The sequence below is a fragment of the Tachypleus tridentatus genome, chromosome 6 (genome assembly GCF_004210375.1).
Source record: "Tachypleus tridentatus isolate NWPU-2018 chromosome 6, ASM421037v1, whole genome shotgun sequence".
Lineage (NCBI taxonomy): Eukaryota > Metazoa > Arthropoda > Merostomata > Xiphosura > Limulidae > Tachypleus > Tachypleus tridentatus.
Genome location: NC_134830.1, coordinates 125201859 through 125227191, shown reverse-complemented (window position 1 = coordinate 125227191; position 25333 = coordinate 125201859). Strand labels below are relative to the sequence as shown.

At 31.8% G+C, this 25333-nt stretch overlaps 1 protein-coding gene across 11 annotated transcripts in view; it reads right to left on the bottom strand.

The window, feature by feature from the left end:
• Positions 1-182: 182 nt before the first annotated feature.
• LOC143253592 (BAI1-associated protein 3-like) overlaps positions 183-25333 on the bottom strand; it is a 60901-nt gene continuing 35750 nt past the window's right edge. For 5 of the 11 annotated variants that reach the window (XM_076507699.1, XM_076507701.1, XM_076507700.1 and 2 more), the window contains 12 exons: positions 24775-24949; positions 23143-23211; positions 22810-22884; positions 18715-18816; positions 17300-17578; positions 16302-16442; positions 15272-15304; positions 8182-8340; positions 7212-7305; positions 6610-6772; positions 6208-6421; positions 183-2332 (listed from right to left, as the gene is read on the bottom strand). In XM_076507699.1, coding sequence (XP_076363814.1) covers positions 2201-2332; positions 6208-6421; positions 6610-6772; positions 7212-7305; positions 8182-8340; positions 15272-15304; positions 16302-16442; positions 17300-17578; positions 18715-18816; positions 22810-22884; positions 23143-23211; positions 24775-24949 — 1636 coding nt within the window. In that variant the 3' untranslated portion in view covers positions 183-2200. Of the gene's footprint in view, positions 2333-5683; positions 6422-6592; positions 6773-7211; positions 7331-8181; positions 8341-15271; positions 15305-16301; positions 16443-17299; positions 17579-18714; positions 18817-22809; positions 22885-23142; positions 23212-24774; positions 24950-25333 lie in introns of those variants that run through there. The other 6 variants (XR_013029721.1, XR_013029720.1, XR_013029719.1 and 3 more) reach the window with 6 other exon arrangements.

Here is a 25333-nt window from a genome sequence, read left to right as displayed (position 1 = left end):
AACTAACATCAGTCTCTTCAATAGTCATTGTTTAATTGTTACATACCTTCGATATTATACAACTAACTCTTCCTATTCAACATTGATTGTTTATAGTGTTACATGGCTTCTTTATTGTACAACTAATTATTGTTCATATTGTTACACGATTTCTTTATTGTATAACATTTTTATCTTCAGCATTCATTGTTTATTGCCTTACGTGGCTTTTTTATTAAACAACTTTATTTTCTACAACATTCATCATTTGTAATGTTACATGGCTTCTTTATTATAAATCTGATTTTATTCTCTTGGACATTTATTGTTTATATTGTTACATGGCTTCTTTATTATACAACTAACTATTGTTTACATTGTTACATGGCTTCTTTATTGTATAACTAATATTATTCTCCACAACGTTCATTGGTTAATTGTTACATTACTTCTTTTTTATAGAAGTTACTTAATTATTTTCAGTATTCATTGTTTGTACTAACAAAACTTTGGTTCTGTTGAACTATAACAGAACAAGATCATATCCACTACTGCATCAAGCATATCTTGATATATCTGTCTTTACCTATTTAGTAATAACACAAGTTTCATTCTGCGAACATTACAACAGAAGAAGATCTGATCCATTATTCCAGTAAATATAATTCATGTATGATTGTGTAACTACACAGTCAGCTTGAAGATTTATTACATTTCTACAAATTATGTATAGAAAGGTATATTTATTTATATACACAAGGAAAGAGGTTTCCTTTATCTAATCCATTATCTTCACTCACAACATGATGTTCTATATTTCTCAGAAGATTTCTATGTATTTCATATCATCAGTATTATATTATTCAAGATAGTTTTTATCAAATCATTAAATATGAATACCATATTCAAAACAGGCTTATTATGAAATTTCTTAATTGTGAAAATAAATAATAAAAATTACTTTCACGATCTTATATTAAAATAAACAGCATAATTCTGTAATTTGTCAAATGTAATATTACTCTATTAAACTATACATTTATTATTATTATTATATAAAGATCTTTACATTTAGATCAAAATAACATAAAAAATAAATCAGAGATCTAAAGCAAAAAATCTTAGCAAGTATAATGGAATAACTTAGAGAGAATTACATTATGAAAGCATATGTTATTACTGTTAAGAGAGAGATGATGAGAGCTGACACATTGAAATGTTTTTTTTACTGGATACCTTTTCCCTGGCTTAACAGAATTGATGGTTTATACAGTACATTTGTTGTTAATGTTTGTTAATTATATTATCCAACAATTATAGTGTTTGTTAATAATAATATTAACATATACTAACATTGTAACTCTTTTATAATATTATTCAAGTTGTAGTGTTAATGTTTGATAATAATATTATCCAATAATTACAGTGTTTGTTAAGAATATTATCGAAGAGTTACAGTGTTAGTGTTTGTTAGGAATATTATCCAATAATTATAGTGTTAATATTTGTTAATAATATCATCCAACAATTATAGCGTTTATTAATAATATTATCTAATAATTATAGTGTTAGTGTTTATAATATAATCCAACAATTATAGTATTAGTGTTTGCTTATAATATTATCCGACAATTATAGCATTTGTTAATAATATTATGCAAGAGTTGTAGTGTTGGTGTTAATTATTAATAACTATAATACTGGAACTTTTCAATAATATTTTACAATAACTGTTTTATCTATATTTGTTAATGTTTCCCACTGCACGTCTAACAACCATTCTCGCCATAACTGATGAAATTATATAATATATACATATCATAATAAAGAAAAACAACTTCGAATTTTATGTTTTACACAAGTTAGATTGTATCGGGTGCAAGTCAACATCTTGTAACAACTTTACAATAAAAACAGTATTAAAATACTGAGTTAAGCTATACTGTAATGATAAAACACTAGAAAGATAACACAAAATCAAATTGTTAAACACATAAAATAAATTATTGTAATACTTTTACTCGTGAGATAAAATAATAGACACATATACTTATGTTTTGTTGCGTTTTTTTCCCATCATAGTTTTTATAAATATGGGTACATATTCCCAAACTTGTAGTAGTGTGCAATTATATCGAAAAATATCAGTAACCTAAAATTATGGGTTTTGTAGAAATTATGACGTAACAGAGTTTGGTCTGTGCATTCTCCAAATCTGGAATTATCCAAATAACCCGCAAAATGACCTCTTACGCAGTTGACAATTTTCAACCATGTTTCCGCAGGAAAGTTTCTCTCTCATCTGGACAAAGGATTTTGCAATTTTGTCCCAACTCGCTCGTTGTTGTAGGACCTAAAATAAACCATTAATTATAAAAATGTTTTTCAGTGAGCGATTAAGCAAGTAACTTTCTTCTTAAAGATACATTTAGTTTTAATTTAGTGATTTGTAATTAATTTACACTATGAGCTAATTAATTTTCCTCTAATAATACCTACATATACACACATATTCGATAAATATGAAAACAGTTTGTAAAAGAAGCTACTGCAATTATTACAACAGAAAACAGATGTTCGTGAAACTTTTAACTTTATAAAAGGTGATTTCATTCAAGAATGCTAACCCTAATGAAATGACTGTCTGTAAGGGAAAAAAATGCTTTATTGAACTTGCAAAAACATCTTAAAATCCAGGGTTCGATTCCACGCAACTGACACAACAGATAGCCCAATAGGGTTTTGCCATCAGACAAACAAACGAAAATGTGAAAATAGGGGGAAATGAGCCTTAACTTTCAATGAAGAAGACATGAAAAACCCTAAATTTTTACAAATCATAGAAATTACCGAAGAACAAAATACTAAAAATTAAAATAATAGAAACGCATAGAGAAATAACCTACTTTAAAAAAAAAACATCACTAAATGTAATCACCCAGAAGTAAAAGCAGAAGTCGACAAAAAACCTATGCAAAATAGTAAAAAACAAAGCAGTATAGTGGAATATACAAATTAATTAGTGGAAAAAACAGGTATTAAAGGGTCATATTTTTTTGACAAATATGGTGACAATGCAGTGTGCAAAATAAAACGTATATACTGTGAAAGTTTCTCTACAGTAAAAACAGGTAGGAAAATGAAAATATGATTAAAAACAACACAAAATAAATGTGAAAATTTTAAACATAAACAAAAGAAAACTTTAAGAATAGAAGACAGCTGGTGAAACAGCTAACCATTAAGGCTAGTCGACCCACGTGTCACCCAGACGAACAACGGTGAGTATACAGATTCACAACATTAAGATCAGGAGTTCGATTCCCTTCAGGGGTATAGCAGATAGCCCAATGTGGCTTTGCTAAGAAAACACACATGATCCGCATTTTGAAAGTGAGTAACTTTCTTGAAACATCGTTTTATTTTTCATAATATTTTCGTCTTACTTTCAAGTTCAATATGCTGTATTATTCTATTCGGGTTTCAATGAAACCAAAGGAAGGATGACACTAAGTAATTATCTTGCCAGACTGTGAACCTGTGAATTCGTGATTCACGTCCCTTTGCCACAAAAATCACACCCCATACTTTGAATCCGTAGATGAATTATAACAGCAAGAGTTAAATTTCACTATTCACTTAGAACAGCCCAAATGTTGGCAGTGGATGCCATTAATTATTGCCTTCTCTCTAGTCTATCATGTGTAATTTTGTGTAAATATCCTAAACAAAATAAAGCAGTGCTTCATTAATAACACACGTTTGTAATGGCCTAAAATACAGGCTGCAGTCATATTATCTGTTGTTAAAATTCAAAATCATATAAAAATCTACTGCACTTATGTGATATACTGATGTTTTCTACTTCAACGTATATCTATATATCAATATCCATTGTATTTATGTGATCTGCTAATGAAAATACATTAGACAGATGTATATTTATGTCTGATGTATTTAAGCCTAATGAAAACACTAAAGAGGAAATTAAAAGCATATTATTTCGTCATTTTGTATTTAAACTTTTATTTTAAAATTATCAATGTATTTTAAAATAATTATATTACAATATTTTGAAGCTACTAAACTAATTAGATCCGTGTTTATTGATTAAAACGCTTCAACAGTTTTTTGTGGGTTAAAGAGGAGTGTCTACGAGAGTGTTAAAACCTGTATACGAAATGAATTATTTACTTATATTATACATTAGATTTGGTTGTATTTTCTCTCTTCTTAGCAATCACAATAAAATTAACAAAAAACTGATAAATTCTTTAAATTAATAACACACTACGAGACTTTCCCATGGGATTTACAGAAGTTCGACAATATGTAATCTTTGACACGCCATCTATGAACAACTATAGATACAATATAAGATAAAATAATGTTTAGGACCAACAAAGCTGTCCAATACTCTAAGCCAAAATAAAACTCTTACATGGGTAAATTTAAAAACAAAAATTAAAGTCAACTTTTATCATTCACATATCTATTAAGCTTTCTTTTAAACTCACACAAGTTTACAGCCTCCACAATATCTGAAGGTAATCCATTTTATAGGCCAATCGCCCTATTTGAAAAATAAAATTGTCTTAGCTGAAGATGTCTTCTACCTTATTTAAATCTAAATTTGTGCCCCCTACTTCTATAATTCTCACTGTTAAATATGAAAAATGTTGATGTATCAACATTAGCAATCTCCTTTACAAACTTAAATACTTCAATCAGATCTCCTCTAACAATTTTTTTCAAGATAAAAATTTTTAAGGATCTTAATCTCTCCTCATATGACAAACCCTCCACCCCAGGTACCACTCTGTTAGTTCTTTTCTGAATCCTTTCAAACAATTTCGTATCTCTCATAAGGTAAGGAGTCCAATACTGAACACAATACTCCAAATGTGGCCTAACCAGTGACTTATACAATTAAATTATAATCCCTTTAGACTTGTATTCAATATTTTTGTAGATACAATCTAGAATCCTATTTTCCCTACCACTACCAAGAGCTTAGGTGGCTTCAGAAACTGATCAACCATTACACCAAGATCCTTTCTCTTCATGACACTGTTAAGGTTATTCCCATACAAATTATACTTATAATTAAAATTACAATAACCCCTATACATTAAATTACATCCATTTATTTACTCAACTCACTAGATGATCTAAATCATTTTGTAAATCAGTAGCATCCTCTTCACAACCACCAACACCCAAGATCTTGATAGCATCTGTAGGTTTAAGTAATTTACAGACTATTCATGAGACGTAAATCAAAATGAGAAAATGTACTAAGACTGAGTACTGAGGTCCTTCACTTGTAACATTAATCCAGTTTGATTGAAGTCCATTTGTAACAACCCTCTGCTTTCTTCCATCCAGCCAATCTTCTATACAATTAGTTTACTTATCCCTCACACCTACAGGTTTTATGTGGCACCTTGTCAAATGCTTTCCTCTACTCACATTCACCAAATCTACACCCTTACCCTCATCTACATAAGTAGTACCTTTACAAAGAATGTCAAAAAGATTTATTAGGTAAGATTTTCCCATAGAGAAACCATGTTGACTACATGATAAATTTCTAAACTTTGTTAAATGACATTGCAAAGTATCTTCTATCAAACTTTTCAAAACTTTCCCACAACTTATGTAAGACTAATAGGCCTATGCTTACTGAAACAACTTATATTACCTTTCTAGATGATAGGAGTGATGTTAGCTAGTTTCCAGTCTGTTGGTACTTGTCCACTATTGAAACCGATTTTCTTCAAAGCTGTAGTTTCAATTAATAAAACTAACTAATGGATTATTGCTCAATTCCTTATTGAATGCATTTATTTCTTTATTGTAAATGGTGCTGGATAACCTTGGATGTTTCTGTAGTACCCTACCCAAGTATCTGAATAACCTTGGTGGTTACTGTACTACCCTAGCCCAGTGTCTGGATAACTGAGTTACTGTAGTACCCTATCCTAATGTCTGAATAACCTTGGTGGTTAATGTTACTACCCTAGCCCAATGTCTGGATAACTGAAAGTTACTGTAGTACCCTACCCAGTGTCTGTATAACCTTGGTGGTTACTGTTACTACCCTAGCCCAGTGTCTGGATAACTATGGAGCTACTCTAGTGCCCAACGTCAGTAGTTGGACTCATCGATTCTTAAACGGTTTATGTGTAAGGTGTATAATTAAGTGACAACGTTCACTGTATTCACCTGGTACGAGTACTGGGTGTTGACGAATCTCTTGAGGGCTAACATGTGAACGGGCAGGAAGTCAATGGACAAGAACTTGCTCAAGTCTCGAACGTCGCTGAAGTTTAGGAAGACTTCACCAGCAAAGTCGTTAGAGGTGATGGTGTCTCTGTCGACCACCATCAGGTGCAACACTGCGCCTTTCATAGTTAAAACCACTGCTGGGATATTAGGGCTAAAATCACAAGTAAACAACAGTGACGTTATCACATGGGAATATAATTTAAAGTTCTAAACACGCAGCTACAAGTAAGAGCACTAACAAAATACTTTATAAAACCCATGGATCGTCAAGTCAGTATTATCCAGAATTAATGTACAGTACTAAACATGGTAATTAAAATACCGTTTTGTCCAACGTACAATTCAAATGTTTCGTTATAAACAGGATCGACAGTCTGGTAACGGACGTGAGTTCGCTGGGGTTGAAATCCAGGAAACATGGCGCAAGGTCGCAGCCCAACTATTACAAATGGGTCGCTCAGACCGGATCGGTCTAATCCAGGTAAACTCTGCGCGTTTAGAACTGAAAAAAACAACTTAAGTCACACAATCTGATTACAGTATCTGGACCTACAAATTCAAGTTACAAAATGTTAACGGACAAATTCAAATCACTGTATCCTAATGTCCTAAAGTAACAGATGTTTTTGTTTTATTTCTTATTCTGATAGAGACTCTAACAAAAATGTCAGCCTTTTCTTCCGAAAACTGTGAAAGTCTTTATCATTTCTGTGGTATAACTGTACCACTAGACACTTGTTTATGTCAGACCTAATTCACTATTATTTACTCAATATCTTGAGCTATCTGAGTGAGGCATAAAACCTTTCTAATCTAATAAGTAATTTTAGTAATATATCCTTGATACCTGTACGTGGATATGTATATGAAAATGCAAGAGAAGGCTTTCCATCAAAGCACTGTATCTGTACTTGGTTTAGATTCTTATGTACATTTAATACCTTTCACAATAAGATCGATGTGATTTTCTGCAGACGACTTGTAACCAGCTCGAAATGCTAGGTGTCCAATGTAACCTAGTCCTCCAGGTGTTTTCTGCCAGAAACAGAAATGATAAATACTACAATAATTTTATATCTACACTCAAGGCACCCAATAAAACTTTGAATTACAATGTACTTCATAATGCATTCAAATACATTGAGGATAAAGTAGTTTATTTAACCATTCAATGCAACTCAGTAAAGCTTCGTGACATGCGCAGAACGAAGTTTAAAGAGTGTCTATGCTGGATAGGAATAAGGTATTTGTATGAAGAAATAGTCAGAAAGTGATAACAAAATATCTTAAGAACGTTAATAAACACATAGCAGAAAAATAAACTTACATATTTGGTTGTATTTATTAAAATCATTTTAAGTCCTTTGAAAAGTCTTTACAATTAATAAAACATACCAGAGTTAATTAAGTGTATTCGATTGACAAAAACAAAACGCTTAACTTTCACAGACTGCTGAAAATTACAGCTACTTTACTCTGTCATCCGGTTTAACAGTGCACTTTACAACAGTGAACTGTAAACACATCTTCTACCGTGTGGTTTGTCAGTTCACTGTTACTACACTGAACTGTCAACCAGTGTTCTACCGTGTGGTTAGTTAGTTCACTGTTACTACACTGAACTGTCAACCAATGTTCTACCGTGTGGTTTGTTAGTTCACTGTTACTGCACTAAACTGTCAACCAGTGTTCTACCGTGTGGTTTGTTAGTTCATTGTTACTGCACTAAACTGTCAACCAGTGTTCTACCGTGTGGTTTGTTAGTTCATTGTTACTGCACTAAACTGTCAACCAGTGTTCTACCGTGTGGTTTGTTAGTTCACTGTTACTGCACTAAACTGTCAACCTGTGTTCTACCGTATGGTTTGTCAGTCCACTATTACTACACTAAACTGTCAACCAGTGTCCTACCATTTGGCTTGCTAGTTCGTTGTAATACTCTAGCTGAAGGTCTATGGTGGACATGGAATGGTACCGCAGTGTTCTCATCAGTTCTTCTATAAGCAGGTTGTTCAGATTACAGTCATGCAGCCCCAACGAAAGAAAGTATTCCCTGACGACCTGAAGATGCTGTGAAATTCAAGGTCAGACTAGGGTTACTCTATCATAAATCTTGTATCTGCCTTTTATGTTTGTGTCGAAAGTTATCTAATTTTAAGACCTATCGAATCCTTCTTCCCTCTTAATCCGTGTCAAGTTTATAAGATACCTTCATGTTACATGAATAACTTGCTAGTGTAAATAAGGCCACAGTTATCCATCTTTCCTATAAAGTGGTACTGGTACCTGTGCCAGTATAAATAAGACTATCATTATCCGTCTTTACTAGTTATTGTAATACAAGTTATATAATAGTTATCAATGTACAAATAATAAAATGGATATATCACCTACATAGTTATGTAATATTTATCTACACACTAATAATAATGTGGATGGACCACCTACATAGTTGTATAATATTTATCTACACACTAATAATAATGCGGATGGATCACCTACATAGTTATATAATATTTACCTACACACTAATAATAACGTGGGTGGATCACCTAAATAGTTATATAATATTTATCTACACACTAATAATAAAATGGATGGATCACCTAAATAGTTATATAATATTTATCTACACACTAATAATAAAATGGATGGATCATCTAAAGAGTTATATAATATTTATCTACACACTAATAATAAAATGGATGGATCACCTAAATAGTTATATAATATTTATCTACATACTAATAATAAAATGGATGGATCACCTAAATAGTTATATAATATTTATCTACACACTAATAATAAAATGGATGGATCACCTAAAGAGTTATATAATATTTATCTACACACTAATAATAAAATGGATATATCACCTACATAGTTATATAATATTTATCTACACACTAATAATAATGCGGATGGATCACCTACATAGTTATATAATATTTACCTACACACTAATAATAACGTGGGTGGATCACCTAAATAGTTATATAATATTTATCTACACACTAATAATAAAATGGATGGATCATCTAAAGAGTTATATAATATTTATCTACACACTAATAATAAAATGGATGGATCACCTAAATAGTTATATAATATTTATCTACACACTAATAATAAAATGGATGGATCATCTGAATAGTTATATAATATTTATCTACACACTAATAATAAAATGGATGGATCACCTAAATAGTTATGTAATATTTATCTACATACTAATAATAAAATGGATGGATCACCTAAATAGTTATATAATATTTATCTACATACTAATAATAAAATGGATGGATCACCTAAATAGTTATATAATATTTATCTACACACTAATAATAAAATGGATGGATCACCTGAATAGTTATATATTTATCTACACACTAATAATAAAATGGATGGATCACCTAAATAGTTATATAATATTTATCTACATACTAATAATAAAATGGATGGATCACCTAAATAGTTATATAATATTTATCTACACACTAATAATAAAATGGATGGATCACCTAAATAGTTATATAATATTTATCTACACACTAATAATAAAATGGATGGATCATCTAAAGAGTTATATAATATTTATCTACACACTAATAATAAAATGGATGGATCACCTAAATAGTTATATAATATTTATCTACATACTAATAATAAAATGGATGGATCACCTAAATAGTTATATAATATTTATCTACACACTAATAATAAAATGGATGGATCACCTAAAGAGTTATATAATATTTATCTACACACTAATAATAAAATGGATATATCACCTACATAGTTATATAATATTTATCTACACACTAATAATAATGCGGATGGATCACCTACATAGTTATATAATATTTACCTACACACTAATAATAACGTGGGTGGATCACCTAAATAGTTATATAATATTTATCTACACACTAATAATAAAATGGATGGATCACCTAAATAGTTATATAATATTTATCTACACACTAATAATAAAATGGATGGATCATCTAAAGAGTTATATAATATTTATCTACACACTAATAATAAAATGGATGGATCCCCTAAATAGTTATATAATATTTATCTACACACTAATAATAAAATGGATGGATCATCTGAATAGTTATATAATATTTATCTACACACTAATAATAAAATGGATGGATCACCGAAATAGTTATATAATATTTATCTACATACTAATAATAAAATGGATGGATCACCTAAATAGTTATATAATATTTATCTACACACTAATAATAAAATGGATGGATCACCTGAATAGTTATATATTTATCTACACACTAATAATAAAATGGATGGATCACCTGAATAGTTATATATTTATCTACACACTAATAATAAAATGGATGGATCACCTAAATAGTTATATAATATTTATCTACATACTAATAATAAAATGGATGGATCACCTAAATAGTTATATAATATTTATCTACACACTAATAATAAAATGGATGGATCACCTAAATAGTTATATAATATTTATCTACACACTAATAATAAAATGGATGGATCACCTAAATAGTTATATAATATTTATCTACACACTAATAATAAAATGGATGGATCACCTAAATAGTTATATAATATTTATCTACATACTAATAATAAAATGGATGGATCACCTAAATAGTTATATAATATTTATCTACATACTAATAATAAAATGGATGGATCACCTAAATAGTTATATAATATTTATCTACACACTAATAATAAAATGGATGGATCACCTAAAGAGTTATATAATATTTATCTACACACTAATAATAAAATGGATGGATCATCTGAATAGTTATATAATATTTATCTACACACTAATAATAAAATGGATGGATCACCTAAATAGTTATATAATATTTATCTACATACTAATAATAAAATGGATGGATCACCTGAATAGTTATATATTTATCTACACACTAATAATAAAATGGATGGATCACCTAAATAGTTATATAATATTTATCTACATACTAATAATAAAATGGATGGATCACCTAAATAGTTATATAATATTTATCTACACACTAATAATAAAATGGATGGATCACCTAAATAGTTATATAATATTTATCTACACACTACTAATAAAATGGATGGATCACCTGAATAGTTATATATTTATCTACACACTAATAATAAAATGGATGGATCACCTAAATAGTTATATAATATTTATCTACATACTAATAATAAAATGGATGGATCACCTAAATAGTTATATAATATTTATCTACACACTAATAATAAAATGGATGGATCACCTAAATAGTTATATAATATTTATCTACACACTAATAATAAAATGGATGGATCACCTAAATAGTTATATAATATTTATCTACATACTAATAATAAAATGGATGGATCACCTAAATAGTTATATAATATTTATCTACATACTAATAATAAAATGGATGGATCACCTAAATAGTTATATAATATTTATCTACACACTAATAATAAAATGGATGGATCACCTAAAGAGTTATATAATATTTATCTACACACTAATAATAAAATGGATGGATCATCTGAATAGTTATATAATATTTATCTACACACTAATAATAAAATGGATGGATCACCTAAATAGTTATATAATATTTATCTACATACTAATAATAAAATGGATGGATCACCTGAATAGTTATATATTTATCTACACACTAATAATAAAATGGATGGATCACCTAAATAGTTATATAATATTTATCTACATACTAATAATAAAATGGATGGATCACCTAAATAGTTATATAATATTTATCTACACACTAATAATAAAATGGATGGATCACCTAAATAGTTATATAATATTTATCTACACACTAATAATAAAATGGATGGATCACCTAAATAGTTATATAATATTTATCTACACACTAATAATAAAATGGATGGATCACCTAAATAGTTATATAATATTTATCTACATACTAATAATAAAATGGATGGATCACCTAAATAGTTATATAATATTTATCTACATACTAATAATAAAATGGATGGATCACCTAAATAGTTATATAATATTTATCTACACACTAATAATAAAATGGATGGATCACCTAAAGAGTTATATAATATTTATCTACACACTAATAATAAAATGGATGGATCATCTGAATAGTTATATAATATTTATCTACACACTAATAATAAAATGGATGGATCACCTAAATAGTTATATAATATTTATCTACATACTAATAATAAAATGGATGGATCACCTAAATAGTTATATAATATTTATCTACATACTAATAATAAAATGGATGGATCACCTAAATAGTTATATAATATTTATCTACACACTAATAATAAAATGGATGGATCACCTGAATAGTTATATAATATTTATCTACACACTAATAATAAAATGGATGGATCACCTGAATAGTTATATAATATTTATCTACACACTAATAATAAAATGGATGGATCACCTAAATAGTTATATAATATTTATCTACACACTAATAATAAAATGGATGGATCACCTACATAGTTATATAATATTTATCTACACACTAATAATAAAATGGATGGATCACCTAAATAGTTATATAATATTTATCTACACACTAATAATAAAATGGATGGATCACCTAAATAGTTATATAATATTTATCTACATACTAATAATAAAATGGATGGATCACCTAAATAGTTATATAATATTTATCAGGGTCAGACAACTGTGTCTGCTCTATTCGAGGAGACAGTACGACTGTGTAGTTGTGTTTCATTGGATTTCACGAAACTGGTAAGTGTGACAACTGATGGAGCACCAGCCATGACCGGAGAAAGTAGCGGGCTGGTAGCACTGTTGATGAAGCATCGAGGAAAGCAGAACAGACAGTTGGTGAAGTTGCACTGTATTGTTCACCAACAGAACCTGTGCAGTAAAGAACTTTGTTTTCAGGCACTGATGGCATTAGTGACGATAATCATTAATTTCTTCAAATCACGAGGGCTCAATCACAGTCAGTTTCGAAGTCTTCTTGAAGAAATTGATTCAGACTATGGTAACCTTGTGTATCACTGTGAAGTTCGCTGGCTGAGTCGAGGAAGGATGCTCAAAAGATTCTGGGAGTTATTGATGAGGTGATATAATTCCTCAGAAGCAAGAACAAAAACACAGAAGTGATTTCCATGACTGATCCAGCATGGCAAGCTGATTTGACCTTTCTGGTCGACATGACACAACACTTGAATGATATGAATTTGAAGTTGCAAGGCAAAAATCAGCTTGTCTGTCAGCTTGCAAATCATATCTCAGCTTTCAGGACAAAGTTGCAGTTGTTCCAGCAGCAAGTAGCATCAGGCAACTTCGTACACTTTCTCACTTTTCAGTTACAGTTATAGAAGAATCAGGATATTGACACACAAGCTTATGTTGGGAAGCTTCAACTCACGGTTTCATGACTTTGATCAATGCAGATTGTTGATAAAACGTTTTGCTGATCCGTTCAGTGTGTCAGTGGATGACTTGTCAGCACAATATCAACTAGAACTTACTGATCTCCAGGCATCTGATGAACTGCGTGCTATTTACCGAGAAAACAGTTTGCTTGACTTCAACAAAACGTTGCCTGATACATTTTCTAACCTGAAAGAGAACGCACTTGTCCACACCAGCGTGTTTGGCAGCACGTACCGTTGCGAACAGGCTTTCTCGCATATGAAACTGAACAAAAACAACACTCGCAATCAGCTGACTGATGATCATCTAGAAGCAGTCTTGCGTCTTTCAACGTCAAACATCAAGTCGGACATTTCTAAGCTCGTAGATGACATGCAGCACCATCCATTGCACTGACTTTGTTACAGTTGATGTATCATAACATTTCTTAGAATAATGTGCACTCTTTGATGTAATCGTTATTTGTGTGTTCTTAAATGTGATGTCCATCTTGTGTGAAACAACTGTGGGCCGATTTTAATCTTCACTTTTTTGTGGCCCCCAACGGTTACGAGAAGTCTGTTTGTTTGCGGCCCCTGACTCCAAACCTTTGTGTACCACTGACCTACACAGTTATATAGTATTTATCTACACACTAATAATAAAATGGATGGATCACCTAAATAGTTATATAATATTTATCTACACACTAATAATAAAATGGATGGATCACCTACATAGTTATATAATATTTATCTACACACTAATAATAAAATGGATGGATCACCTACATAGTTATATAATATTTATCTACACACTAATAATAAAATGGATGGATCACCTACATAGTTATATAATATTTATCTACACACTAATAATAAAATGGATGGATCACCTACATAGTTATATAATATTTATCTACACACTAATAATAAAATGGATGGATCACCTAAATAGTTATATAATATTTATCTACACACTAATAATAAAATGGATGGATCACCTAAATAGTTATATAATATTTATCTACATACTAATAATAAAATGGATGGATCACCTAAATAGTTATATAATATTTATCTACACACTAATAATAAAATGGATGGATCCCGTATATAGTTATATAACATTTATCTACATACTAATAATAAAATGGATGGATCCAGTATATAGTTATATAACATTTATCTACATACTAATAATAAAATGGATGGATCCAGTATATAGTTATATAACATTTATCTACATACTAATAATAAAATACGATAGACGAATCATGTACATTGTTTTGTAGTGAATACAAAGTTTGTTGAACAGGTTGTGGAGTGGAGTACCTTAGCATGTTGTACTAAAACAAATAAATAAAAATTATTCTCAGAATTATATTTTAAGAAAAATAGTTGAGTAATATCATGCCATTTCAACCAAAGTTTACTTTAAGAAAACTTGTGTTTGGATATAAGATAAAGTTAATTCTCTTTTGTTTCTAATTGTATATTCTCGTTAGTTTTTTTAACTCATTCAACACAAGAGATTTTGATGTTTTTTGTTTCTTGTTATAATTACCTGGTAGATCATCTGAGCATATTCTGGCTTCATCTGGAACAAAAACATTCTTACATAAACACATTGTTTAAAAACCAGAAACACTTAAAAGAATAATATACAATGTTTACTTAGATCAGTGGTTCCCAACCAAGGGTGCTCGCAAACCCTTGTGGGTGCGAGATAACATTTGTTTTGGCCACCTTCACCTTTATTCTCAAATAAATAATTACTGTAAGGGGTGCGAGAACATATTAAATTTTTTTTTAGGGGTGCGGGGCATAAAAAAGGTTGGGAACCACTGACTTAGATGTTAAAAACAATAATAAAATACGCTGTTTCCTTAGAAATGAAACAGATTACAACAATAAAGTACACTTGTACATGGAAATAAAACTAGTTGAACAATGAAATACATGATTTGTGTAGAAATAGTTTTGGACAATAAAACACACTGTTTTCTTGCATATTATAAAACATTTGATGATAAAATATACCATGCATATAATAATAAAATATTTGAAATGACAAAAATAATAGTTAAAACAACCACAAATTAAATTCAGCTGTGATAGCATATTTCTTCCTTTTTGTTTACTTATGAGTAATGCACAAAAACAGTGGTATTTTGGAATGTGTTTAAAGACTCGCGTATGACTTTCTTATAGTATTCCTACTTTACAAAACTTACCGATGTCTTTAAAGTAATTCACGTGCTACTAAACGATATCGTTCAAATAGTTCAGGTACTACTAAACATACAGATATCTGTCAAATTCGTTCATGTACAACTTAGCGTAATTATTCGTTTATGCACAACTTAGCGTAATGATATCCGTATAATTAGTTCTTATCTTTATATTGAAACACACATTCTGACCATAATACAGTAAAATATAAACTCCGTCAAATACATGATTATACCTGTGTTTTTCTTATAGGAAAGCCACTTAGGGGTATCGAATCCCTGGTTTTAACGTTGTAAATCCGTAGACTTACCGTTGTCCCAGCGGGGGAGTGATTGTATCTAAAACAAAATCTAAATCCGTACCCCATTTCGAAATCCGTCAATAACCTCTCTCAGAATGGAAACCCAGACTTTGTTGAGGATGAGGGTAAACATGTTGGGTTTGAGGTGGTGGTGCAGAATACGGAGGTTTTTATCCAAGTAGGCCAGCAGTTTGTCAGCGTCCTACGAAAACACACTTAATAAGTATGAAACTGGTACAATTAAAAAAAAACAAGATCCTGTAAACTATAAATCTGGTACAGTTAAAGAAACCAAGGTCCTTTAAGCTATGAAATCGTACAATTAAAGAAACCAAGTTCTTTTAAGCTATGAAACTCGTACAATTAAAGGAAACTAAAGTTCTGTAGCCTATGAAATTGGTGCAGTTAAAAACACCAAAGTCCTTTAAGCTATAAAACTGGTACGTTTAAAGAAAACAAAGGTCCTTTAATCTACGACACTGTTACTGCTATAGTTTCTTTATTCTAAGGTTACTGGTGACTAATGTAGAACAGCAACAACTATAACCAGAGCGCTGTCGAATGTCGGACCTTCCTTCTTCTAGAGTAAACTGGTTATGGTGTTGTAAATGAATGAGAGATATATAAATATATGAAGGTCATTTGGGTTTTCGGGTAGTGATTTTGTATATTTTTCAATGTGCTGTTGTTAATTACTCATTTCTGGTGCAACAGAGTTGGAAACGAGATATTATGTAAACACATTTTTACATAAAACTCCTGTTTCCAATTGTGTTCTACCAGAAACGAGACAGAATTAACAACAGTGCTTTGAAAAATATACAAAATCATTTCCCGGAATCCCAGTTGGCCTTCATGACGTCACTCAATTTCTTTTACATATCAGTCATTCAGTTACACCGCCATTCCCACCTTACTCCAGAAAAAGGTCCATCTCTCGAAAGCTCTCGGGTTATAGGAGTTGTTATTGAACGTACGTGTTTTTCTTGACATACTGAATAATGTGTTATAAGTTTATTTACTCTATGGTTACTGTAAATTGATATCAGCTTGTTTTACCTTGCACTGTTGTTGAGGTTTCAGCCATCCACCAAGACAAGCAGAAATGTGTTTTCCAATCATTTCTAGCAATATCTCTAAAACTCTTTCTCGTATTCCGGACACCTGCTGGTCGGCACTCTGGTACAGTTTATGTAGAATGTTCATGGTATGGGTTTTCATGACTGAAATCCCACTAGATGTCGCCACCATATCAGTGGCTTCCTCCCATTTCATTCGACGTGGAAGATTTTGCATGTATTCCCACACATGGTCCAAGTTATTTAGGCATAAACAAAACTGAAAACGAAGTAAAAGAAATTCTTAGAAACAAAACTGAAAGCAGAATGAAAGATGCTCTTATCAACAAAACTAAAATCAGGGAAAAAGAAACTAAGTTTTAAAGTTACATTTCGTTATCTAATTCAAACGATATTTCATGGCATTACAACAAAATTTCACTTAAAAATAGAGCCATTATTTATTAAATATATCACACAGATGAGGTTAAAACGTAAAGTTTCCAATACAACGACCATACAGATAAGGTTAGAGCATAATGTTTCCAATACAACACCCCCCGCTAGTACAGCAGTAAATCTATGGATTTATAACGCTAAAATCAGGGGTTCGATTCCCATCGATGGGCTCAGCAAATAGCCCGATGTGGCTTTGCACACACACACTCCAATACAACAACCACAAATATAAGGTTAAAACGTAATGTTTCCAGCACCACAACAGCTGTAATTTTTGGATATTATTGCAAGGTTGTCGGTGTTGGTAACTCATAATTTTGAATTGACAGAAAATTAGTAAAACAACTAGTCAAACGCGCCCACCATTTGGGGCTACTGTTGAATACCCAGTAATATACCCTTAGCCCCAAAATTCAAAGCGATTTTTTCTCGATAACAAAAAAACAGACAGTAGACTCGCAGATCCATATTCCGGCACACTAAACGCTGGACAATGCTCGGCCCGTTGTTTAACATAGGGATATAACGTTCTTAACTATTGAGGGATAATGTCGTGACTGTAAAAACCATATAGGATTAAAAACAGAAACTTATAAAACATGACAAAACCTTTACGCATTTGACAAGTGAATTTTTATTTGTTTCTTTCAGAATTTCCGCGTGCAGTCACAAAAATGAGCTATTTGAACATAGCTGCTCCTAATTTTAAACTGGTACACAAGTGAACAGGCAGCTGGTCAGTAGCACCCACCGACAACTCTTCTTTGACCGAAAAGCTAAATTTGACTGTCACTTTCACGCACCATGGAGTGCAGAGCGTGTTTTGCGGCAACGGGCTCCTAGGATTCAGAGACAAAATACGCTCATTACTAGGCCATGCCCAGCCCTTAGCAGGTGAACCTACTTTCTTTAACAGTGACTCCGCTCACGAGTACATGGTTTATCATCACGAGTTACCTGCCGAGGCACGATGAATGGCAAAACATTCTGATTAGAACATGTGTACTTAGCCTGTTCCTCCATCTTCTCAGCATACAGCTTTGATCCATCACAGATAACCTGAAAAAAAAATAGCAGGAATTATTGCATAGGAACATCTTGTATTTTCCTAAGCCTAATATCCGATTTACAATTTAAAGATTGAACCGATAATGTTCATTTCTAAACAAGAAACCACTTGTACTGTAAAAGGATGGATTGTGGGGATATTGGTTGGCAGCTCCAAGGAAATATCAAATTAAAATTCAGGTTATCCCTGTTCAGAACTTTCTCACGGCAACACTTAATTTTTTTTTTCATACAGTGACAAACACTGTTTGTCATATGTTTCATATGTTTTAAACACTTCCGGATTTGTCATTGTTGTTAAAAATTAGAAGATCTTTTTATAATTTAATAATGAAAAATTATTTTGGTTTTCTTTGCTATAAAAGCGACCCACAGTAAACATCTTCACCTTTGGCCCTTGGGAATCTCACTTTTGACCATTATTACTGTTTTAGAATTGTATATCTGAAAGGTGATCTATATACACTGCTGGCCAAAATCTTAAAGCCAATAAACATAAAGAAAAAATATGCATTTTGCGTTGTTAGACTCAACCACTTATTTGAGTAGAGCTTCGAGAGATGAGAATAAGAAAAGGGAAAATAAAATTAAAAAGCTTTATAGCATTTAATAGAGAAAATGTGACCACGATGAAGCCTAAGTGAGCCTAAATACTAGCTGTTCAAACGTTTAAGACCATACCAAAAAGAAGTCCAAAACAGGGTAGGAAATGCCCAACAAGAGGTCTCAGTAGTGAGTTGCACGACCGCCATTACGAATAACTGCAAACATTCGCTTTGGCATGGTCGATAAAAGCGTTTGCAGAAGGCTGGCTCGAATGTTATTCCAAGTGGTGAAGATGCACTGTTTGGAATTGACGTCCATTTCTATAGACTTCCCTTGCTATCCACCCCCAAACGTTTTCAATGGGGTTCAGTTCGGACAAACACGCTGGATGGTCCAAAAGAATCACGTTATTCGCCATGAAAAAGTCCTTTGTCTTGCGAGCATTGTGGATTACAGCGTTGTCCTGCTCTAAGATCCAGTCATTTCCACACAAGTGAGGTCCTTCAGTCAATAAGGATGCTCTCTCCAACATGCCAATGTAGCCAGCTGCTGTTTCATGCCCCTGTATAACATGAAGCTCCATTGTTCCATGGAAGAAGAAAGCACCTCAGATCATGATGGAACCTCCTCCACTGTGTCGTGTAGAAAATGTCTTCGGTGGGACATCCTTATCGTGCCAGTAACGTTGGACCATCCAGGTTAAATTTTTTCTCATGAGAGAACAAAACCTTCTTTCACTTTTCTACGTCCCATGTTTGGTGCTTCTCAGCAAAATTTAACCGAGTTGTTTCGTGGTGTGGAAGGAGGCGTGGCCTTTGATGACGTTTACGGTTTTTAAAGCCTTTCTCTTGTAGATATCGTCTTATTGTTCTTGAGCTGCATTCTGCGTCCGTAAGGGTCTTAATCTGGTTCTACGATCGGCTGGTGTCTTGCCAGACAACCTGTCTAATCTTCCTTCTCAAAGCCGGTGAAATTTTCTTGGGCCGACCACTTGAAATTCTCGTTCCGTATCCCTCAGGGTCTTTTAAGAAATTTGCAACAGCAGTTTTACTACGCCCACTCTCACCAGTGATGGCACGTTGAGAGAGACCTTGCTTTTGCAGCTCGACAATTCTGCCACGTTCAAACTTTACCATCTTTTTAGCCTTTGCCATGTTTTTATCCAATGTAACACAGGGTATGTCAGTGGGAGATGTTGACAATGCTAATGCTTGAACACAAATGACTAAATTTCGTTAAGTGTTTACCAATTAACGCTTCATTTCAGTATGGTCTTAAACTTTTGAGCAGCTAGTATTTAGGCTAATTTCATAGTGTTCACCTTTTCCCTATTAAATGCTAAAAAGGTTTTTTATTTTTATCTTCCCTTTTCTTATTTTCATCTTTCGAAGCTTTACTCAAATAAGTAGTTGTATAAATCTTTGACCACTATATGTTTGTCTCGTGACTAGTTTCACTGGACGAATCTTTGACCACTATGTTTGACTACATATTTTTTGTTCATTTCTAATTTCTTCCATTCCATTGGTCACAGCTTTATAACGCATTAAAAACAAATATATATCGCAACCTTAATGAAGAGTCTTGTACTACTAGCATTGATGAAGCCATAAGGTTGAAATGTTACTAAAAATAACAAGGATTCTGTTATAAATCTGGAAAATAAAGGTATACTTATTTCTTGTAGGTGGTTAGTTAGTGCATTATAGGTAGTTATTTAGTGTAATGTAGGGAGTTACATTATTGTAGCAAGTTACTAACATTGTTCTCTACCATATAAAAGGCCCGGCATGGCCAAACGTGTTAAGGCGTGCGATTCGTAATCCGAGGGTCGCGGGTTCGCATCCCTATCGCGCCAAACATGCTCGCCCTCCCAGCGTTATAATGTTACAGTCAATCCCACTATTCGTTGGTAAAAGAGTAGCCCAAGAGTTGGCGGTGGGTGGTGATGACTAGCTGCCTTCCCTCTAGTCTTACACTGCTAAATTAGGGACGGCTAGCACAGATAGCCCTCGAGTAGCTTTGTGCGAAATTCAAAAAACAAACAAACAAACCATATAAAAATTTAATCACTGTTGAGTTTTTAATAGTTACGTCTGCTAACCTGATGAGTAATGGTGTTTGAATTCCATCACAAAAATTAGTTTTTAATACTTACGTCTGTTCACCTAATTACAAAAACTCTTTGAATTTAATTACTACTGAGTTTTAACACTTACATCTCTTAACCTGATGAGTAAAGCCGTTTAAATTGTATTGCTAATGAGTTTTTAATACTTCTATTAACCAGATGGGTAAAGCTGTTTAATTTTATTACTAATGAGTGTTTTATAGTTACCTCTTTTAACTAGATGACTAAAGCTGTTTGAATTATATTACTAATGAGCTTTTAATACATACATCTCTTAACCTTCTGAGTAAAACTGTTTGAATTCTAATACTAATGAGTTTTTAATACATACGTCTCTTAACCTGATCAGTAAAGCTGTTTGAATTTTATTACTAATGGCATTTTAATACTTATGTCTGTTAACCTCATGAGAAAAGCTGTTTGAATTGTGTTACTAATGAGTTTTTAATACTTATGTCTCTTGACCTTAGGAGTAAAGCTGTTTGAATCATATTACTAATTAGTTTTTAATACTTACGTCTCTTAACCTGATGAGTAAAGCTGTTTGAATTCTATTACTAATGGCATTTTAATACTTATGTCTGTTAACCTCATGAGTAAAGCTGTTTGAATTGTGTTACTAATGAGTTTTTCATATTTACGTCTGTTAACCAAATGAATAAAGGTGTTTAATTCAGTTCTTATGAATTTTCATAGTTACGTCTGTTAACCTGATGAAAAAAGTTCTTTGAATTGCATCACCAATGAGTTTTTAATACTTATGTCTCTTGACCTTAGGAGTAAAGCTGTTTGAATCATATTACTAATTAGTTTTTAATACTTACGTCTCTTAACCTGATGAGTAAAGCTGTTTCAATTCTAATACTAACGAGTTTTTAATTCTTACGTCTGTTAACCAGACGAGTAAAGCGATTTGAATTCTGTTGCTAATGATTTTACTAGTTACAGCTGTTAACCTGATGAGTAAAGCTATTTGATTATATTACTAATACGTTTTAATAGTCACATCTGCTAACCTGATGACTAAATCTGTTTGAATTCTATTACTCTTTAGTTTTTAATAGTTATATCTATTAACCTAATGAGTAAAGCTGTTTGAATTGAATTACTAATGAGTTTTAATACATCTGTTAACCTGATGAGTGAAGCTATTTTAATTCTACTACTAATGACTTTTTAATACTTACATCTGTCAATCTGATGTGTAAAGCTGTTTGAATTCTGTTACTAATGAGTTTTAATACTTATGTCTGTTTACCTCATGAGTAAAGCTGTTTCGAATCTAATACTGAGTTTTTAATACTTACATCTGTTAGCTTGATGAGAAAAGCTGTTTGAATCTCATTATTTTCAATATTGAGTTCTCTCCATTCTGATAATGTCTGCAACGAATAAAACAGCCAATCAGAGACGTGGTCACTTTACTAACAGTTTCGTTATAGCAGAAATATACAGTGAAAGGAAATATCCTTTGATCAATGAATAAATTGTCACGAATGATTAGTTAACGAACAATTATATAAATTATGAATACATTGTAAGAGAGAGTAAGGTACATTATTTTATCTAGATAAATAGATAATGAGACAGACCTAAAGATTGGTAGATATTAGCGAAGAGAAAGAAAATTTTCAACTCACTCTTTCGAAACAATTCAGAACATATACTGCAGAGGTAGAGAAGTCCACACCAGGAGCCACTTCTGTCATCTAATAACAGCCAATCAAGAGACACGTTATTAGTCACCATCTTTTGGCAGCAAAGGGGACTATGGTTAATACATAAAAGTGAACAATTAAAGAATAAATTAATAAGTAGAAATTAGATTAACCAGTTAGCAGAATTTATGTTGGGATTGATAATTATTAGCCAGTAGATGTTAGGCTCAGTCGAATGATAGAGAAATATATTGTTGGAAGTATTTATGTTCAGATGGATAAAAGTTGGCCAGTGCAAAATAAACTACTGATAAGTTATTTAAATAATTAATAGACCAAAGGTTTTATGGATTAGCAACTGATCAGAAGTTTGGAGTAGTTAGCAATGTGAAAGGTCTATATATGCAAAAACGGCTCGTTTGGGTTGAGAAAAGAGCGAACAACGTTTCGACCTTCTATGTAAAATATTTTCTCAACCCAAACGAGCCGTTTTTGCATATAAATTTCTCTACAAGTGGGTTTTCTCGACATCACTAATGTGAAAGGTCAACCATTTAGCGGAAATAACCAGCTGTAAGTTTAACTGATAGGTCTGGAGGTCAACGTATAAATTATTTAAGGTTTCACAAAGTCTGTTTGTAAACACAGAATTTGACTTTGTACAACACTCCTTCAAAACCTAAACAGATTCAGAGACGTAGCCAATAATTTTGGTGCCACGGACAAGTCCTATGGGAAGCCATACAAATACAATTCAGCAATTACTGTCACGATTCACAGTATAAACATTCTTCTTTGAATTTGATCTCACTAAACCTTACTTTATGTTACCCGTAAATAAATTATATTTTCAAAAGCATGTTTAAAAGTACGCTGGTATATGAATCATATATTGATTGATATATTTGTTTGATTTACAGCAAAGCTGCAAAATAGACTGTTTGCTGTATGTTCACCATGAAGAATAGGGTCCCGGATTTTAGCGTTGTAAGTCCTACTTATTTCCCCTTCCCACTTATACTTCCTGCCTAAATGTAACCGAAATTTTAATGTTCAGAGTTTACCAGCTGAAATAAGAGCTGTAATAAATCTTTTAATCTAGTTTGTAATGGATCTTTTAATACAATTTTAATTTAGTTAGTAATGGATCTTTTAATGAAGGTTTACTGAAGTTTCTAGTGGATTTTCTAATAGAGGTTTAATGAAGCATATAATGGATCTTTTAATACGGGTTTAATGAAGTTTGTAATGGATCTTTTAATACAGGTTTGATAACGTTTGTAGTGGATCTTTTAATACAAGTTTAATGAAGTTTCTAGTTGATTTTCTAATAGAGGTTTAATGAAGCATATAATGGATCTTTTAATACGGGTTTAATGAAGTTTGTAGTGGATCTTTTAATACGGGTTTAATGAAGTTTGTAATGGATCTTTTAATACGGGTTTAATGAAGTTTGTAATGGATCTTTTAATACAGGTTTAATGAAGTTTGTAGTGGATCTTTTAATACGGGTTTAATGAAGTTTGTAATGGATCTTTTAATGCAGGTTTAATGAAGTTTGTAATGGATCTTTTAATGTATTTTAGAACGTTGAAATTATTTTGCTGTTCTTACCTTTGGATCAAAATCTACAGCTCGATTCACTCTTTGGTAACACTCACACTTGTAGACGTACAACAAGTTTAAGAAACATTCTCCAAACCAGTTCCTGTACTCTAACAGTTTCAGTTCTCTCAAAGGAAGCTGCAGGGAACGGGAGCTAACAGTGCTGCACTGAGATATTTTTCGGCTGTTGAAAACAACGGAAAATTAAAGATCTATTTGACTGCTTGCAACGCTTAGAACTAATAATCGTCGAGTGTGGTGCTGTGAAACTGGGCGTTGTTGGTCAGAAGCAGGTCAAGCCAACGATCTTTCTGAAGGTCAAAGTTAGAAAAACAAGGTCTGCAGATGTGTGAAATGTTCCCTTGGAGGTCAGGATCATCAACAACTTAAACCTTTGAATTTTTTAAAGTAATCTCTGAAAGTCAAGATAATAAAAAGGATGACCTCTTAGATAAATAACATTGACCCCTGAAGCCACTCGAGCGATAAACCTAATTAAATATGTACCTTTCTACTGACATCTCAGTGTAGTTCCTAAAGGTTAAATACGTCACAACACACGTCTTTA